Genomic DNA, 20,929 nt, shown 5'->3' with positions numbered 1-20,929 from the left:
ACGAAATTTCAAATAAGGAATTTCTCGAAGATGAATTAATATCCAATAATCAGTAGAATTTCTCTATTTCCTATATTGTCGTGTTCTTTTGATACAAAATTGCAAAATGTGCTAAAAATATTTTCGGGAACCCGAAAACTTCAACTTCCCAAAATTCTTTGAAAATGAGGTAATTCCCACAAATTGGCAGAATTTTCCACCTCCTATGTTATCATGTTCTGCTGATATATAATCGCAAAGTGAACCAAAAGCATTTTTAAGATCCCGAAAATTTCAACTTCGCAAAATTCTTCGAAACTGACGTATTGGAAAAGAATCGCCGAAATTGTTCCACTCTGTATGTTATCGCGTTCCTGCAATACAGAATTGGAAAATTGGTCGAAAATTTCTTTACTCTTGAATTTCCTACGAAAATGGCGTTTTTTACAGAACTTTTAACAAGTTTCTTATATTTCTTATGGTATTTTAGTCTCTTAGTACTTTTCAAATTCCTCAAACCCTTTCGTAATATTTTTTAACTTATTCCTCGAACTTATGGAAATTGGAAGTTATTTGGGGAATGTGGATATTGGAAGGATTTTAAATGATTAAACGCTTTGTTTATTTGCAAAATAATATTGTTTTCTTCAATTCATTTCATCAGTTTACAATAATTGTACAATTTTACAATGAGTTAATCTTCTGTGTAATCATTTGCGTAATTTTGTTACTTTACAATAATTTGATTCCTTCGTTTGACCGATAGAACTAAAACATCTCTTTTCATATTAAAATGACGACCCAAATCTTATAGCGTTGGTGATGTGGCGCAGTGTTTTGCTACTTGTTTTCGAATTGCCACTAAGCGCCTACTTTTGGCCAACTGCGTATGGACTGGTACGAACTGAGACATATTTTCCTTCTCATAGTGCACACGTTTTTCCCACCAATAGCACCGGAGAAAAAGGTGTACGTATAGTTTGAACCGTTTGAACATTAGAAGCGGCAATTAATGAAGTGCATTTATGGGTGAATTTCTCCTTTGATCATCAGCAATTTTCCTAATTTCATCTCTGACATTACCAACTAACATTTATTTGGGGATTTTACATACATTGTTCACTAAAATTCTTTCTTTCGTAGGGTTCAGCTATTGCTTATACATCTTAAGTATGATTACTAATATTATTGAAGTTACAAGTTACTTTACGAAATGATTTACATATTCTCTTCGTTATACAATTCTACCTGCTCAATATGGAAAGTGTGAATTATACTATAATTGATAAGAAAATCGCTTGTGTCCCTCTTTATAAAAATAACAAAAAGTCAATTGAGTAAAAATATTTTTAGTTCTTAATTTTATTATGGAATTTCTTTCTCTGAAATTCTTAATTTTTAAAATATAGTTTACATGTACTGTTTCAATATGAAATAATGTTAATAGTAATAGTGGTAAACAATGATGATAATGAACTTCTTCTCTATAAAGTAGTGGAGGAAATATTTAAAAAATTTAAGTACACATATATCTCTTATAATGTTTACAATATCTTTTGTAATGACATATTTTTTATCTATAAAACAATTGAAAAATTACAAGACAACGATATTGTATTACAATATACTGTATTATTTGTAACAGTAACGATAAAAATATCAAAAATTTATCGGAATTGAACAGGACTTATCCTTAAGCCGATACATTGTTTTCCGATTAGTGCAACTTCACAAACTTTGCATACTGTATCTTTAAATTGAGGTAAATAACTTGCACCGCATAATGGACATTTGATTTCTGGTTTTCCTCTGTAAATTGGAACAAACGTGCTTGCACATAATGAAAAAGGATTATGTTCGTCGTACGCTAATTGATGTTCATCCACCGGATTTTTATCGCAAGCCTAAAAAAGAAAGAAACGCGGTAATAATCTTTTCCTGTACTTTATGTGAGATAGTTAATATACACGAAAGTATACATACCAGCAAAATCTTTCTAACTTGTTGTGCTAATTCAGGTTTAGGTCCCAATTCAAGTAATCTTCTTGCGAACGAAGCCGCAGTTTTGTAATTTTTTAATTTGAAGAACATATTTACAGCTATCCTTAGAGTGAGAATCTGGTGAACAGGTTGTAAATTGCAATGTGTAAAGTAGGCTGCCATTTCACAGATTCGTTTTTGTTCAGCTAAAGTAGCTTTAGGTAGATTTTTCCTTTCAGTCTCCATTTTTAAACCTAGAACATACTCTCTACAAATTTGAATCAATTCCTGTGCTTCTATAATATCTTGCCTCGTGTCAACAACCAATAATGGCACACTGAGTAGAATCGCTTGCAATTTTTCTATCGCTTCTGGAAACTTGCCGCCAGTTGTCAAATGATAACATACTTGAAGTCGTTGAACTAAATCGGTAAGATGCAATCCGATTGCAGGGAGACTGCTTTTTGGATTTGTATCTTTCAAATTTCTTTGAGGATATCCATATAAAGAGGGTATATTGGGTAACGACGCAAATGATGTTCTAGCGCGTACGAATGTATTCATGAAAAGACTTTGATATGCTTCAAATTCAACTACACCAACTTGATCATTTAGCAATCTAAATGCTGTTTCTAGTGATCCAGCTAGTACATGATCTACAACGAATTGCGAATTGTTTATCCAATGTTGAGTTGGTGATATTCCCTTAGTTGGCGGTGAATAATAGCCGTCTTCCGTCGCAGCCACTGGAGTTTCGAGTTCCGGCGGCAAATCTACGTCCTCCACATCCCATCCTGCACTTTCTTCGCCCTCAGGAACGTTTTCATTTTCGATAACTTCCTCCTCGTCTATTCCTAACTCTTCGTCATTGCCCCACCCTTCAGCAGGTACAGCGTTATCGTCTTCCGGAGCCAACGCAGCAGCTACCTGACTCTTTCCACGCGACATGACCGCTCCCTCGAAGAAACCTTTTGATACTGTTAATAGTGGCCAGTTGTTTTCGGCCTGTTGAATCGGTACCGGAGGTCGAAGATATTCTGCTCCTTGTTCAAGAGCAGAAAGTTCTTCACTCATAGAACTATATTGAACGTCGTCTTCTGGAGATGATATACCATGAATTTTCTCAGTTACATAAGCTAACGAAGCTTGACCAGAATTCTGTAACATAAAACGGTAAAAAATAAGTCGTGGGAGTAAGAAAAATTTGAATATAAACTGAGTTATATAAATACCCACACGCAATATTTTTGCACGTTCATAAACGTCGCCAAGTAACAAGCTACCCTGATATTGCCCAGAAACGTCTTTCCTAATTTCTGCAATTTTTATCATCTTACGTAATTTCTCTAAATTACCAGTTATAAGATACAGGAACGCTAATTTTTCAAAATTCTTAGTTCTCTGATAGCACATTTCGACAACTTGATGATTGCCTTGTAACAGGGCAGCCTGGGCCAAGCTTTCCCAATTGGATTTTTCATCAAGCGATCTCGCGGCTTCTAAAGCGACTTCGATATTTCCGCATTCGAGGGCAAGGCCAAATCTTGTTCTTTCATCTTTAACAAAGTGCAAAGCAACCTCGGGATATCCCTTCTGTTGCAAGTATGCAATTATAGATTGACCAACGAGATTTGCGTTACGAACCATGTGCAAAACATCTTCGTATTTCCTATTGATCAAGGCCAATTTAAATTTATATTCAGTTGGATCTATTCGAAGAATCCTTGGTCTGCATTCTCTGTCCAAGCAATAAACTTGATTGCCTTTAACTCGCGTTACATATATCGGGAGGTCTAATGTGCGTATAATACCATGATCACCATTGTTGATTGCATATTTGATGTGATTGCTAGTGGTGTAAATGAACACTCCTGAGTCGTCCCAAGCTCCCGACTTTACCCTAGTGTTTTCGTGTACAGAGCACAAGGATTCCAGACGTCGATTACAAATGTTAACATTATGTTTCGAGAGTAAAGCGACGTGAGACATATCGCTAGACCACACGACATATTTACACTTCGAAATTTTTACTTCGGCTAATGTTCTTTTCTGTTGAACGTCAAAGAGCGTTACTTGATCAGCATCACGTAAAAGGAGCATTCCAGTACCAGCGTAAAATATTTCGTCACAGTTTGGGATCTGCACCTTTTTTGTAATTTCGTTCTTCAAATTTTTAATGACCAACTGCGATAAATAATCAAAAAATGTTTATAAAATTTCGTTATTTTAAAGAAGATAACGTTTCACCCTGAATACATACCGAATACGCCCTATCTAACACCGCAAAACGATTTCTGGCAACCCAGATGGCAGTGACACCCGAAGCCCGCTTCGCATCGGCATCAGTGTTTGGATCACCTTCGCGCGGTATCAAATATAGATCGTAAGTGCTATTTTCGACATTATTAGCTGATCTAGTACAGATTAAAACAGCGTTCTCAGCTTGATTATACGACATGCTATAAGGAGGTGTCTTTCCACCTCCTCGGATTTGCATAATAGATGTATCTTTTGAAGTAGTGAAGTCCAATTTTCTAAGAAACCGTTCTTTCACGTAATAAAGAACGTTTCCGTATACAGCATATGCGGGACGTTCTCTTTCTAATTTGAAAATAATCATTCCAGAATCATGACCAGCAGCAAACAGATTCAATGTAGGATGTGCTGTGATGACCCAAAATCTCTCGTGTTCTCTTCTAAATGTGTGCAAACAAGTACGTTTAGACATATCCCAAACGCGGATACTTTTATCTTCAGAATTTGAGAGAATTAAGTCCTGTCTAGGATGGAACAAAACACAAGAGACATTATTATAATGTCCCCGACAAGTATCAACCTCCCAAGCTTTGGCATCATTCATTCTCCACATTTTAATCTGACGATCATCTGCTCCAGAAACAATCAGAGGCAATGTTGGATGGAAGCATGCCCAATTAACACCTCTATCATGTGCGTCCAGGATATGTCTTACAACAGCATCTGCTTGACCAAATAAATCTGTGGCTCCAGGATTTTTTAAATGATCTTCCAAGCCTCCTGGACCAGGAGCTACATTTTTCTTTCTTAATCCAGAAACATCCCATATTCTTACCGTTTGATCTAAGGAAGCCGATACAATGATATCCTCTGTAGGATGAAACTGTGCACACATGACATAGTGATTGTGCCCAGTCAAGACACAAATGCAAGCACGGCTCTGCCAATTCCAGATACGAACAGTTTGATCGTCTGATGCACTCAAAATCCATGGGTATTCTTGATGAAATACAATTGTTCTAATATAATCTAAATGCCCCAATAAAGTAAAGAGGCACTTCCTTTGCTTATAATTCCATACTTTGATCTTATAGTCATCACCACCAGATACAAATAATGGTTGTTGATTGTGAAAACATATTCCACGAACTGGTCCATCGTGTTCATCAAATTTATCTAATAAAGTGCACATGCGATAATCCCATAACTGAATAATACCATTGTGTAAACTGTAACAGAATACATAATATTTCTGGAAATCTGAGTTTCTTAATAGTTCAAGAACAATGCAGAATTTTCCGAATTATATTAGAGTTAATAATCCTAACGTAAACATCTGTATGTGGTTGTTTTAATAACTCAATAGCTAACCGACACGGAGAATATTTATTGTTTACCTTGCAAGCACCCATGGACGTTTTGGATGAAAAGAGATCCCTTTTACACGAGCAGATTTTGTCTCAAATTTTGTTAACATCTTTCAGTAAGTATTTCACAAAATTATGTTTAAAGAACCATTCCTCGCTTCTAAACCTTGCAAATTTGTCACGAATCGCGACACGTCACGACGTCACCATTGCTGCCATGAAATATATACATACATATAGATAGGTAATGGAACTTGTATTTTGTCATATAATATTTAATATTGTATTTTGTCACATCAAATTATCTATTTCAAATCGTGAACATTTTTTAAATATAATCATATTTTTTTGTTATCTAATGACTGGATTGCTTATAATTTCTAATTAATAGTTCTTAATATTACGAATATCATATAAACGGTATGAAAATATTTTTCTACCAATTTATCAAAGTATAAAATAAAATTGAATTAAAATAAACTTATTTATTAAATGTGCATTAATTGAAACAATGCGAAGAATCAACGTGTCACTTTCATATTGATTGATCCGCGCATGTTCAGTTACGAAATATTTGTTGTATTATTATACGTGGGATTGTTTGTCTGAAAAGTTTGGAATAATATAGTTATTCATATATTGACTACAATCGAAATATTTAATAAAATAATGATCTTCTACGAAGTAGTATAGAATCAATTACATTTTGTGATTTGTATTTAAGAGTAATTATTATTAGCCTTTAAGTAAATGCTAATAGTGTTACTGAAGGTAGTGACCGGTACGTTTCTGTAGAATAATGCGACGAACCAATGTCATTCTTTTTCTTTTCTTAAGCTTGTTTATTTTACTTTCTATGTCTGCTTCTGTAAAGTGCAACAAAACACCTTCAAGTAAAGAATTTGAAGCTCAAAAATTTCCTCCATGTGCGGCTTGCAAGATTTTAATAAATAGTTTTAAGAAGGTGAGTTTGTCAAATATTATAAGTTAAAACAACTCAATTTTTAAGAAATATGTGTACGAAAGTATATGTAAATGCATATCTTTTTGTATATAAATTTAACGTAATATTGAGTTTACTATATCATATTGTTTATGTATATATATAAGTAATTTTATTCGTATTTAATCATTATTTATCTGTGTAAATATCTTTTATGTATGTATTTTACATTTATTGTACTGTTTTGTTGTACAGGGTATAGAAAGGACTAGTCGTGAAAAATTTGATGGTGGTGATAGCGCATGGGAGGAAGATAAGTTAGGCTCATATTCAAAAAGTGAAACTAGATTAATAGAAATACAAGAACATTTATGTGAAGAAGTAGAACGTGGTAAAATACAGTGTCAGACTTTAGCTGAAGAATTAGAAAATAAAATAGAAGATTGGTGGTTTAATTACCAACAAATACATCCAGATATTTATGATTATATCTGTATTCAACAAACAGAATCCTGTTGTCCAAAAGATCATTTTGGTCCACAATGCAAGCCATGTCCAGGTTTTCCAGATAAAATTTGTAATAATAATGGTAAATGCAAAGGAGCAGGTACCAGAAAAGGAAATGGTAAATGCTCCTGTGATAAAGGCTATGAGAAAGATGATTGTTCTGAATGTGCAATTGGATTTTATGAATCCTATAAAGATGAAAATAAATTGCTTTGTTCACAATGCCACAATGCCTGTGATGGAGCTTGTAAAGGACCAGGACCAAAAAATTGTGAAAAATGTACGGAAGGATGGCATATATTAGATGGACAAGGTTGCTTTGATATTGATGAATGCTTAAAAAGTGATGAATATTGTTCAAAAAATCAATTTTGTATTAATAAGGAAGGAGGATATACGTGTTTAAGTAAGTTATAAAAAAACATACAAAAATAATTTAATATTTATTGTTTTTAATTAATGTTTTAGATTGTGACGTGGCCTGTGATGGGTGCACAGGTGATGGACCAGATATGTGTATAAATTGTGCAGATGGATACCGTGAAAAAAATAATTTATGTATAAGTATGTTCTCAATAAATGATGATTGAATAAGATAATAAAAATATTGCTACTACTAATAATAATAATCATATATAAAATTATTTATTTTAGATTCTGACCTACTAGGTCGTAAGCAACAGGAGAATGTTGCAAGATATGCTACATATCTTGGTCTGTGCACAGCTACATGCATCATCTTCCAACGAAATATTTATATAGCAAGTGTAATTGGATTATTAGTTGGGATATACATATCGGTTTCAGAATACATGATAGCTCATAGTAACGTTCAAGATACAACAGCAAATGTTGACATTCTAGGACCAGCATAAATGTATAGTGTATTATATGTCATATTTTAATAAATTGTAATGTATAAAAAAGTGAGAAAATGAATATTGTTATAGTAATCACTCGTATATTAACAATTATAATTTCTGTTGTTTGGTCTAATATATTAATTATTATTTATCATTTTAAAATTCAAATTTTAGAGATATTTCAGTCTATACATATACGTATATATCATGTGTTATCACGGATGAGTAGCGTTATGTAGTATGTATATGATATATATACATATACAGGGTGGTTGGTAACTGGTGATACAAGCGGAAAGGGGGTGATTCTGCGCGAAAAAAGAAGTCGAAAATATAGAATAAAAATTTTTCGTTTAAGGCTTTGTTTTCGAGAAAATCGACTTTGAATTTTCGCTCGGTACGCGTGCGGTACGTTATAACGGATCTCACTGTAGATCGTTGTCTCGATGGAAAAATTTTTTGAAAAAGAAAAAAATAAAAAAAAAATATTTTTCTATATTTTCGACTTCTTTTTTCGCGTAGAATCACCCCCTTTCCGCTTGTACCACCAGTTACCAACCAAGTATATTTATCAATTACATTGTACTTTTAGAGTATTTAACAAAGTACGTACGTTATTTTTCTTTATGTGGAAGGTGAAATTATAATATACAAATGTTTTCACAGAGAAAGCTCGGCATATCTGGATATCCTTCTGAAAACATATATATGCCTAAAATGTTCTTATGTAGGAATGAGCTTACTAATAGATTCCTGATGCAAGAAATATCTTAAACCTTCATTACTATATATATTTTTTCGAGGATATATAAAAACTGAAATTTTGAGCTCCAATTATTCAAATAGACCAAGCCTCAAATAGACATACAATAACAATAAATACCAAGGATTATTTCAATATCGAATCTTTAATTATCAAGATGCGGCTAGGCCGATTTTATGGTAAGATAATCATAAACATTATATAAATATGTCTATTACAAACGAAATATGGGAAGAGGTAGTGGTATGTTCATACGCCGCTCAATATTACCGCCTAAAATGCCGCTTGCTACTCGTCACTTTCTATATAATCACGGTCTTACATAATTCATTTATCTTAAAAGTATTTCGGAAAATGATTTCCATGCACATTGGGAGGCATATACATGTATACATATACATATACATACATACACCAGCACTGCATTCTAAAGTTTCTCTTAAGTAGGTTAACAGAATAACTAATAAATGGTTTCGGCATTATTATTTTACTCGCAATAATAAGGATTCTATAAGCTATATATAAGTTGAATAAAGTAAAGTAATGAATGCAATACTTTTATATATCGTATCCATTTGAATATTTTATGTCTAGAAATTTTTTCAGTGTAAATGTATGCAAAAATATAAAAACGCTATTTTACAAAATTTAGTTTTCGGTTCTTTGATTATTAGTACTCGGCATTCATACGTATATGACAATGGGCCATTTTCGGGTTAGTTCTTTATTTTTTTACATATCTACAGCAAACTATGTACTACTAGCATCAAATTATAAATAATTTATATTCAAAAATATTTAACTTTTGTTCTGCGGTCAAAAGTACATTGTTTATCCAAAGTATAAGGTCAATAAAAAACATATAAAATTACATAGCAAATAACGGTAAAAAATGATAAAAATATACTTGTAAGAGTATAATATATAAGAATAAGATTTATATTTATTTTTCGTTCCTTTTATTTTTTCTTGTTAGAAGAAATTTAAGAACAATTCATTTTCGATAACCTTTATTACAAAACCTAAAATCAGAATTAATCGTCTTTTATTAAACGACTGACGCTGTAACCGATAGATGGCTGCAGCATTATAACTTTTCTCGTAAGAGCTACAATCTTCAAAATAATATATAACTACTACGGCACATATGTAAAATGCAATACTCTGTATTTAATATCCATATTAAATTTTTGGTTGCTGGAAAATATTAGAATATTTCTAGACATGTGTAATTGCAAAACTCACATTGAACAATGTTATTTCATATGCGCATACGTATTTATAGTTTTATTTGTGCTTATACCCCCATGTCTTTATGAATGTAATATCAGATCTTAGAATGCATTCTCGGAAGATTGAAGTATTATTAAATGTATTATTACAATAGTTATGTATGTAACGTTTACGATAATTGTAGAAGAAACAATCGTCAACCCAATTTTATCAATGAAGATGCCAATTACTTAAATTCAAATGGCTACCTACTTCTAATTAACCTGCTGATCAAAATTTAAACCAGTCCCAGCTCCAGTACTATTATTCCAGATATCTCGTAATACGTTTATTTATTACCTTGCACGCTGAACAGTAGATAGCAAATAATGTGAAGTATAAAAGAAAAAAGAGGGAAGATTCGCTGCATGTTTTAGCGTTCAAGAGCGAATTAATTCTTTTAAGAGAGAAGGGAAGCATTTTCATGAAGATTAGATGGAAATATGACCAGGGAATATCTACACGTAGAAATCAATACGCGTAATGGTTAAAAAATCTTTTATTCTGGAATATTCTATTCAGAAAATTTTCCTGACCCCATCTGTGAATCATAAACCATTATATATAGTGGTATTTTAATAAATTGTTGTTAAGTCTGAAAACATCGTCTCGTAACTTCGAAATTATTACGAGTGAATAGGTAAAAATTTTGCGAGGTATGAGTTTTTAAGACGTATTTTTGTTCCAAAATATCTTTGTTAGAAACGTGAACATCTTTTACCGTGAAACGTATAGGAATAAAATATTTTTGGTCCTTTGTATTAACATTAATTACAAATGTTATTAAGTCCTTCCAATTTTATAAGAAGTGTATATGTATGAACATGTGTTTAGCATGGAGATGGAAAGAAGCCCTCTGGAAGGAATACGAGCCCAATTAGTTGTTTTTGACAGACTCAACACAATCCTAAAGCTAAGCACGCGTATTGGTCGAAAGTGTCACATATATGTGTAAACAAAAATGTTGCATGGCGTGATAGAATAGAGAACAGTAAGTACCTCCCTTGCTATTTCGTCGTTTCATGAAACTCCTTCCATTTCCGTGTTATATTGTAGATAGTTAACATTATATTCGATAGATGGCTACGTAACTTTTTTCTCACTCGCATTAGTAGTAAACCCATAGACTTTAAATATCGTTCCTTAAATTAGGTATGATTGCAATACTCTGTAAATATATCCATATTTATATCATTTTTTGCAACATTTGTCGTGGACAAACATCCATCGAATTATAACAAAGAATTTCTTCTCGTACAGGGGTGAACGGTAGATATAAGAAAAATATGTCTATATAAATGTCATTGTCCTATTACTATGTCGATAGTGCATAGATATATTGGTAGTAAAACATATAGATCTTAATTATTATTAATACTGTTTAAAGAGAGAGAAGGTGGGTAATAAATTCCATTTAAATTTTCACCTTCTAATTTCGAGTTATTCAATATTTCTTTTTATTATTCCAATGTATATGTGGTATACCATTAAGAAATAAAAAATAAAATAAAAAATAAAATAAATAATAATAAAATAAAAAATAATAAAAATAAAGAAAATAAAATTTGAATATGTTTAGATAAGAACTGATAGGGTAAGCATGATATATTTTCAAATTTATTTTTTTCGGAAATACAGCATCTTACGGATAAATTTTATTCTATTTTATTATTTTTATATTTATCGCCTGTCAAACATATGTGTATTTGAAAAATGTACAAATAGTTTACAAAATTTGAAATACAATAAAGGATTGTAAGGATTTAAGCTTTGTTGAAGCCTAAATTCAATTTTCCTCGATATATAATTAACATAGTAACCAATAGGTGGCTTCGGTATTATCATTTTACTCGCAATGGTAGTTACTCTGTAATCTGTATATAAGTTGAGAAAATAAGGTTGCCAGTGCAATACTTTTATAAATCATATCCATATTAATTTTTTTACGTGGAATGTCATTAACAGTCCTGTTTAATACTAACAAAAAGCAAACAATATTCGCTTTCGTCTTATTGAAACGCTTTCTTCTAGTTATTCGATTCGTTTTTGAAAGACTGAATACTAGCTGATTGCACTTCTTATTTTATTACGTGCTTACAATTACAATTCGAGGTGGTAAAGTAAATTAATCTTCAGTATTTAAAACATTAAATTTAATAAACAAGAACAATTCAAAATCTTAATTGTAAAAGTGGCGAATGTTATTGTAACTTGGTTTTCCGAAACGTTGTATATTTAATTCATAAGAAATCAAATTACATAACAAATAACATAAAAAATTACAAAAATGCTTATTAGATGGGTACATGAAAAATGTTAATAGAGAATGTATCATAATGTAAAATGAGGTTATTTTGACTTAAAAGCGTTTTCTATGTAAATAGAACTTCTCTCTTACTCATAGTAGTAGAAGACTCATGCAATTTAAATATCATTCTTTAAAGAAATTACGATTGCAACACTCTGTATGTATATTCAACAATCCTAACACTAATTGAAATCAAGTAACTTGCCTGTTGCTCCTCTCTCCCATTCCACGCCCACGTCCAAGTCAAGGATTATATAAATTCAATTAAAAATCTAACATAATAGATTTTTCCTTATGCAATCCGCTGTTTGACAGAATTACTAGCGAATATTTTTGAATAAAAATATTGCTGACAAAAATATACACTTTGCATATTTTTTAACACGTTGAATGCCACATATAATGTTGAAATATTACTTACAAGATATAAGTTAGTAATCAGGTAAGAGCGTATATTATACCTTTATACGCTACAAAAATGTTTGCACTTCATGTCTTCTGTTTTTTAGTTAGCCCTTAAAGTTAATATGATTTCAAATGAAGATTATGCGTCAAGTAATTCCACTAACGACACATTTTTACCAAGTCCCTCCAAACGATGTCGAATGCTGTCAGATAGGGAGGAAAGTTCTTCGAGCAGTTTATCTAATATGATAATAGCAATATGCGCATACAATAGGTCTATATTTCATGTATAAATAAAATTATTTCTATACGTTTTATATTGTATTAACTTCGTCACACCATTGTAGTAACGATAGTACTAATAAAAAATTTATAGCTATTAACATTTGTTCGAATTATGTATTTCTACTAATCTTGGCGCACCGGTCACCGGAGACCCCTACGGCCAAATTTTAGTACCGGGCACCGGTGATTCTTGTGGCATTCAACGTGTTTAAACGTTTGATTAACGCAATATTTTTAAATATTATATCCATAATACATTTTTTGTGTTGTATTACAACCTCTGCATTAACATGACCTCTGCATTAACATAACAAGAACCGTGTGGAGACGGAAAGAAATCCTCTGGAAGAAATGCGAGCTCAATTGGTTGTTTTTAACATACTCAAACATAATCCTATATCTAAAGCACGCGTATTGTTCGAAAGTATCACATTTATGTGTAAGCAGAACAATGTTGCATCGCGTGATGCAGTAGCGAACAGCAAGTACCTCCCGTGCTCCTGTACCGTTCCACGAGACTCCTTCCATCTCCGTGTTATATTGTAGATAGTTGACATTATATTCGATAGATGGCTATGTAACTTTTTTCTCACTCGCAGTAGTAGGTAAGCCCATAGACTTTAAATATCGTTCCCTAAAGTAAATACGATTGCAATACTCTGTAAATATATCCATATTTATGTCATTTTTTGGGGCGTTATTAAATTCATTTAACGTTATTAGATATTATTACAAAGAATTTTTTGTGGTTTTGAGAATGGGTAAACATAACGAATGTTACAAAACATATCAATGTTAATCATGATGACGGTCTATTGCTGTATAAATGGTCCGTACATGTATCGGTAGTTAAACATACAGATGTTAATGATATTAATACTGTTTTAAAAAGATTGTTAGTGGGTAATAAATTCCATCTAAATTTTCTTCTTTTAATTTCGAGTTATTCAATATTTATTTTTATTATTCCAATGTATATTATCTGGTAAACCACTTAGAAATATCAATATCGTTTCCGCAAGCGGGTTTCTTCTCTAAGTTATCGTCAAATCAACTTTCGAAATTAGTCTTTTTACTGACTTCGACGTAACCACGAGTGAAAGAAATTTTTATGTCAATATATGTAAATTGGGATACAGATTCTAAAATATTTTTGTTAGAGGTATTTTTTTACTGCAAAATGTATAAGAATTAAATATCTTTGGACCTCCATGTTAGTATTAATTAATTAATTAATTAGATAAATATATATACGTTCAATAAATCTGTATCGAGATAACATTTCTTACTAAATGTTAACTTTGCCTAGACACGTTGAGTTTAATAATTAAACGATTGACGCTGTAACCGTTAGATAATTGCAGCATTATAACTTTTCTCTTAAGAGCTACAATTTTTTAAATAATATATAACTATTACGGTACATATGTAAAATGCAGTATCCTGTATTTAATATCGATGTAAAATTTTTAGTTACTGAAAAAATTAGAATATTACTAGTCATACGCAATTACAAAACTTACATTGAACGTTAATTCATGTACGCATACGTATTTATAGTTTTATTTCTACTTATATCCATGTTTTATAAATGTTATCACATCTTAGAATGCATTCTCGGAAGATTAAGGTACACATATGTAATATTACAATCGTTATGTGAATATGTAACGTTTACGATAGCTGTAGACGAAACGATTGCCAAACCAGTATTGGCAACGTAGATACCTATCGGCAAAATTCAAATGCTATCTACTCGTAATTAACCTGCTGATCAAAATTTAAATCAGTCCACCTCCAGTACAATTATTCCATAGTTTTACCAGAAATTTTCGTGGCTCAATTTTTCGTCATATCCAACTTCCACCAAATCCTCTGATCCCATTAGAAGGAGCAACGACGTAATTTAATATCACGAGATTGTACTCAAACGCAGATGATCTATCTAAACTCATTTACGAAAGTACGATTAACCCTTTTGCTTCGGGTGCCGCTTATAGACGACGCCCGCGAGATGATCTGTGGTTACGATCATCGCTTATAGACGACATACACGAAACGACCTGTGGGTACGAGCGCCGCATGTAGGCGCTCCCCATATATCTTGGGTTCCGCACCCCATATATCGGTCATACACCAATGCCATCTGTGGTCAATAATGTATTTTTTCGTTATCGGCAGGACATTTTCTGTTGATTTTATCGATATATTGTATTACTGACTTCTTAAAAGTTACACATTGTTGAAACAACATCAAAACGTTTTACGCAATATATTTCAAACATCCAAACGATCGTATACTGTTTCGTGCTAAGAAATCTGTTAAATCCATTGACAGTGAAACGATATTTCATATGCGGTTCTTACAAGAATTATTGTTATTTAAGACTTAGAAAAACGCATATACAGCAACCACGCACATGTAACGTCAATTCACATCAGAGACCAGGCCACACACCACGGACATGATGGCACCCAGATGTCTGCATATCCTTGGCGCGCACCCTCAATAGTCTTAAGTGCCCACCAGGGGCCTTGGCATTTTCATAGTTAAGGTCCTTCGAACCAAGCGAGTATTTCCTGTCTTAGATTTCCCTTTACGTTTATTGTCTACCACGTGTTAGCTTAGAAAGTTGGTTTTTTCCACATCTGGTATGTTCCGTTAGAAACTTTCTCGCGAGGGCGGCTAAAACCCTTCCTGGTCCACCAACCGTCTCATTATCCAATCGGAGACGGTGTCTACTGCCCTCGCTTCCTTAACCAAAATTGTCATCGACAAATCCGATAGTCCCGTGTCCTTAGACACAGCCACCCCTAGCTTTCCCTAGACACAGTATCGTCATTAAAACCACTTATTCCGTATCCTTAGAATAGTCAACATATCTATATCGGTCTCTACCCTTATAAGTCGCGTACTTAATGTATTGTTGTAACTAAGTCTTGCGTGGTTGGAGTGAATTGTGATTTACGTTAATTCAGTGCGTCTTACATTGTGATTGGTGAATTCACAATAAAGGTTGATTAAAACAAAGTTAATTGTTGCGTTACGACTCAACTATATTTTATTTTCACCAACCAACCCCAAAAATTACGTGACAAGTACACTCGACGTAGGACTCGCGATTATATTCGATTCGCGAATGCGCGGTTACAAGTTAGAGCTCGGATAGCTATGATTCGGGATGCGCTATGAGCGCGGACGATGATTGCACGAGATCGAGAGCTTAGGTAATTATTCGACTCGAACCGTGTAAGTGTAACGATCGTTGTATGTTGACTCGCTGTGATAGACTGACCTTTTTGTCGCGCTACTGCTGCGGAGGAAGACTGCGTTGGGATGTGTCTAAGGATGCGAAGGCATCGGATTCGTTGAGAAAAGCTTTGGTTCGGAAAGTGAGGGAAATGTACGTTAATGTTTATTGGCTAATTCGTGTTGGTCGTTGGAAAAGGATGCTAGCTGCCCTTGAGAGGGTGTTGCTAGCGGGAAGCATCGTACGTGAGAGATAGCGGATTTCTCGTGTGTCCCCGTGGTAGATGGTCGACTTCGAGACTGATAAACAAAGACTGTTTGTCTCTTTGGAGGACTTTAGCTAAAATAAATCCCAAGATTTATAGCGGTCCTTAGGCTAGCTGGAAATATTCGGTACGAATGTATCGACATCTTCTTTTTTTTATTTATCTGTTGAAATTACAATCAATTCTCGCGTTGAAAATTTTCAGTAATTTTTCTGTCATGGCGCAGTGACATGGCTGTTTATTTACAATAAGTTAATACTTATTATAGATAAGTATAATTTATAAGTATTATAAGTAAGTGCATATGCTTAATTTGGATAACTAAATGAATCTAGCGTTTAGGTCTAGCGGGTAGTGCCTCTTCAGCCTGCGAATCTGGTCCGTCGTATCGAGTAGTCCAGTGATTAGGGGGTTTCGGTGTTTCTTGACTCTTTTGCTATATCTGTCGCTATATTTTGCTATTTCCTCTTCGACTGTGGGTATCTTGAGGTCGCGATGGATGGTTTCGTTGGTAACATACCAAGGTGCGTCTATTAGGGATCTCAGCGTTTTCGATTGGAAGCGTTGCAGTATTTCAATGTTGGAGTTACTTGCTGTTCCCCATAGTTGGATTCCGTAGGTCCAGACAGGTTTTACTACGGTCTTGTAGAGAGTAATTTTATTCTGTATGTTTAGTTTGGAGCGTCGACCCGTGAGCCAATAGAATTTTTTTAGTTTGTCCTTTAGTCGCTTCGTTGTATCGACATCTGACAGTCATCTTGTCCGCAGGTATAGGGTCTTTGTGTCGTGCGTCTCGCGACGTAAACTGTTGGGAAGTTTACTGTCAAGTGCCGCCACAATACTCGAAACAATAGTAAACGCGCCATGGTACTGTAGAGGACGAGGTAGTTCAAATATCGATTCTAAGTGTCGCGAGCACTTTATTTGTGATGCCTTGATACAAAGCACGAGCCCTGATCTGATATTAATCGTGATAAATACGCGCGTGTTTTGATATCTTCGAATGCTAAACTCTCTCGATAAACTCGATAAACTCTGTCTCGCTCGTCAATTCGCTCGTTTATTTATATCGGTCGGGGGACAGTCGGAAAATTTGGACTCGACTGCGTTTGACGGTTGAAAGTAACGGCGACATTGTTTTGCCTCGGAGTTCGATTATTAATACAATATGTGTGTGTCCTACGATATTGATGCTCCGAGGTAAAACAACAATAAGATTTAAATTTATTAGCCTGCCGCTACAGTACGTTAGAAACGAGGACATTCGGAAAGACCTGGGAATACCAACGGTCAAGGAGGAGACTAACAGAAGTGCAAGAAGGTACGGAGAAAGAATAGCAACGCGCCTAAACCGGCTGGCAGCGAAAACGGTCGACACATCAAGCATAAAAAGAAGATTAAAAAGGAAACACCCAATAGATCTCACAAGGACATAACTTAACAAACACGATGATGGTACCCCGCTGGGGGTAGCCACCCACGTGTTATATTAGTATACCGCTATAATATTTTACCAAATGTCCTACTGGACAAATTGTAAAATTCAAATAAATAAATAATAAAAAAAAAAAGGAGCGCGAAGATATCGATGGCACATTGGGCACGTAGGTGTTGCGCTTCGTATCACGAAGCGAATTTGGAAACTTTCGTGATTCGTGCCGCTACAAACCCATTGCGCTCGCGTCTTCGCCGAATATCGCGAATATATCGAAGCGATTAATCCAGCAAGCCACGACGTGGTCTCGTCGTTTGCGACAATCTCGAAGAATCTTTGCACGAGGTAAATAATTACAAAGTCGAGGTGGAAGCTAGAAGCAGTCGCAACAGCGAGCTACGACGATTTACCAACAACTTGCAAGCCAACAAGAACGCGTCTTCCGGTTGCTCTGGCTATCTCATGACGTTCCTTTCGAAATTCCTCCTCGCAACAGGAGTCTCGTTCGACTCGCACGAATTAATTCCGCTTCCTATACAAGGTTCTCGTAGTCCAAGTTCGTTCATCCTCTTCCGTATAGAGCCCCGACGATCGTATTCGATGCTGTTGTCGCGTAAACTCGAGGGTCGGGCGATAAAATAAAAACAGCCGAGTCGTAACACGACTATTAATTTTGTTTTAATTACACTTTATCAGAAATTCAGCAATCAACTGGAATACACACCGAATCGACGTAAGTCACAATTCGCTGCAACCACGTTATGTAAAGCTTAGTTACGACGATACGTTAAGTACGCGACTGTTACAAGGGCAGAGATCGGTAAAGATACGTTGACTATTCTAAGGATACAGAATAAGCGAAGTTTTACCGACGATACTGTCACGTAATTTTTAGGGTTGGTTGGTGAAAATAAAATATAGTTGAGTCGTAACGCAACAATTAACTTTGTTTTAATCAACCTTTATCGTGAATTCACCAATCACAATGTAACACGCACTGAATTAGCATAAATCACAATTCACTGCAACCACGTTATGTAAGACTTAGTTACAACAATACATTAAGTACGCGACTTATAAGGGTAGAGACCGATATAGATATGTTGACTATTCTAAGGATACGGAATAAGTGGTTTTACCGACGATACTGTGTCTAGGGAAAGCTAGGGGTGGCTGTGTCCAAGGACACGGGACTGTCGGATTTGTCGATGACAATTTTGGTTAAGGAAGCGAGGGCAGTAGACACGGTCTCTGATTTTGGATAATCAGCCAGTTGGTGGACCAGGAAGAGTTTCAGCCGCCCTCGTGACGAAGTTGCCAACGGAACGTACCTGACGCGAGGAAAAACTAACTTTCCGCGTTAACCCATGGTAAACGATAAACGTAAGAGGAAACCTAAGACAAGAGATTCTCGCGTGGTCCAAAGGACCTTAACTATGAAAATTCCAAGACTCCTGGTGGATACTTGAGACTATCGAGGGTACGCGCCAAGGATATGCAGACATCTGGGCGCCATCCTGCCAGTGGTGTGTGTCCTGGTCTCTCATGTCAATTCACGTTACACCGTTGCGATCCAACATTTATCTCTCGCTCCTGTCTCGATCGTCGGATTGCGACGAATACCTGGCCGACACGTGTCTGCGTACTCGCCAACGTCCACATCCGCGAGGCTACGGAGCGAGCAACACCGCGAAGCGACCTTCGCGCTGGACGCCTCGCGTAGATCGACTGTTCGATGACCTTGAAACGAGAGCTGCAGGGTCCGAGATCGACGTACGCGGAGATACACAGCGGCCAACCGATGGACGCGCGTTCTACAGCGCACGCGGCGCTGCCGAAAGGTAATTCGCGAAGAATCGCGCGGCGTCGCGCGGAGGACGTGGCGCTGCGTGGAACAGAGACGCCGCGGGTGCGGCAAATAGCCGCAAGGACACGCGCTGTACGTTCCAGAGCCGTGGAATCGCGTCGACGAGAATATCGGTCATTAGGCGGTTACGATCGGCGCAGGAAAAAGAGACCGCGCGATAAACATCGAGACGCAGGAAACGGAAACCGAATTGGCTGAGGCGAATTGAACCAACGGTCCGTACGAATTAAGAACTCGACGACCACAGCGATCGTCCGCGCGTAGCGATAGCGTTTACGATAGCGCCGCGTGCGATCGGCGCCGCTTCGAATAATCTACGCAAACTGTCGTCGATATTTCGACTGCGGGAAACTCGGGAAGATCGTTCTTTTTTTTTTATTATTATTTATTTATTTACATTTTACAATTTGTCCAGTAGGACATTTTGTACAATATTATAGCTTAGTGATATGGCGATATAGCATGTGGATGGCTACCCCCGGTGGGATACCATCTTCGAATGGGAAGATCGTTCCGTCTCGCGAGGAACCGCAACGACGGCGAAGTAAGATCGTGAACGACGAGAAAGCCTCATTAGTCGCGCGTTTGACTCGGATACTCGCATGGGACATAGGGAGGATTCCGGTGAAATGGTCGCGCGACGATCAAGTCGCGCTACCGATCACGCGGGCGCCGAGTGCAACGACGAAGAAACACGAGAAGAGCCGAACTTCGTTTCGTCGCGTAATTTTGCGAAAAACTGAGTGCTCGACCGATCGTGTTTTAAGAATTCGGACGATAGGGCGAACTGCGCTTTAGGGAACGCGAAATTAGCGACTTCCTTCGCAGTGTCGTAGTTTTCGACGTGTTGCGGCTGAAAAAGCAAGCTTCAAGGGGCGGAATCCGCTGGTTCGAATGTTACGCGTGCTTAAAGTCAAGCACTTTTGGCGTATCTGATGGGATGCTTCGCGCCATGTTGGTTTCTAGCTGTCGTTTGATTGGCTCGCGTCACGGTCGTATGGTAAATCTGGAAACTACCGTGGGGAGGGTAAGGCTCTCGGGGACAAAACCATATCGGTGAATTTGGCCGCGGTAGGACGCTTCGATCGAGTAATTGGGACTTGTCGCGTAACGCCATCGTGTGGACATAACCAGAACCCGGTTGTTTCTGTTTCTTTGTGTTCTACATTAGCGTGGTCGCGTA

The 20,929-nt window shown here is 35.8% G+C and overlaps 2 protein-coding genes across 2 annotated transcripts; one reads left to right on the top strand and one right to left on the bottom strand.

Moving 5' to 3' along the window:
- Positions 1-1,500: 1,500 nt before the first annotated feature.
- LOC117157643 (coatomer subunit alpha-like) lies at positions 1,501-5,796 on the bottom strand. Its single transcript, XM_033335841.2, has 5 exons — positions 5,613-5,796; positions 4,220-5,444; positions 3,196-4,143; positions 1,963-3,117; positions 1,501-1,883 (listed from the first exon to the last, which is right to left on the bottom strand). The coding sequence occupies exons 1-5, from the start codon at positions 5,690-5,692 to the stop codon at positions 1,647-1,649; spliced, it is 3,645 nt and encodes a 1,214-aa protein (XP_033191732.2). The 5' UTR covers positions 5,693-5,796; the 3' UTR covers positions 1,501-1,646.
- Positions 5,797-6,108: 312 nt separating this feature from the next.
- On the top strand, positions 6,109-7,994 carry Creld (Cysteine rich with EGF like domains). Its single transcript, XM_033335869.2, has 4 exons — positions 6,109-6,546; positions 6,781-7,438; positions 7,501-7,596; positions 7,687-7,994. The coding sequence occupies exons 1-4, from the start codon at positions 6,382-6,384 to the stop codon at positions 7,905-7,907; spliced, it is 1,140 nt and encodes a 379-aa protein (XP_033191760.2). The 5' UTR covers positions 6,109-6,381; the 3' UTR covers positions 7,908-7,994.
- Positions 7,995-20,929: the final 12,935 nt, after the last annotated feature.

Source organism: Bombus vancouverensis, chromosome 6 (assembly GCF_051014615.1).
Source record: "Bombus vancouverensis nearcticus chromosome 6, iyBomVanc1_principal, whole genome shotgun sequence".
Lineage (NCBI taxonomy): Eukaryota > Metazoa > Arthropoda > Insecta > Hymenoptera > Apidae > Bombus > Bombus vancouverensis.
Note: the sequence above shows the minus strand (reverse complement) of the source record. Positions and strands in the feature narration are given on the sequence as shown.

Coding starts and splice junctions, on each gene's coding strand:
- LOC117157643 (XM_033335841.2), bottom strand. CDS start 5,692: ATGTTAACAAAATTTGAGACAAAATCTGCTCGTGTAAAAGGGATCTCT. Junction 3,118..3,195: donor AACGTGCAAAAATATTGCGT/GTGGGTATTTAT, acceptor TTTATGTTACAG/AATTCTGGTCAAGCTTCGTT. Junction 1,884..1,962: donor AAGTTAGAAAGATTTTGCTG/GTATGTATACTT, acceptor TTTCTTTTTTAG/GCTTGCGATAAAAATCCGGT.
- Creld (XM_033335869.2), top strand. CDS start 6,382: ATGCGACGAACCAATGTCATTCTTTTTCTTTTCTTAAGCTTGTTTATT. Junction 6,547..6,780: donor TAATAAATAGTTTTAAGAAG/GTGAGTTTGTCA, acceptor TTTGTTGTACAG/GGTATAGAAAGGACTAGTCG. Junction 7,597..7,686: donor AAAAAATAATTTATGTATAA/GTATGTTCTCAA, acceptor TATTTATTTTAG/ATTCTGACCTACTAGGTCGT.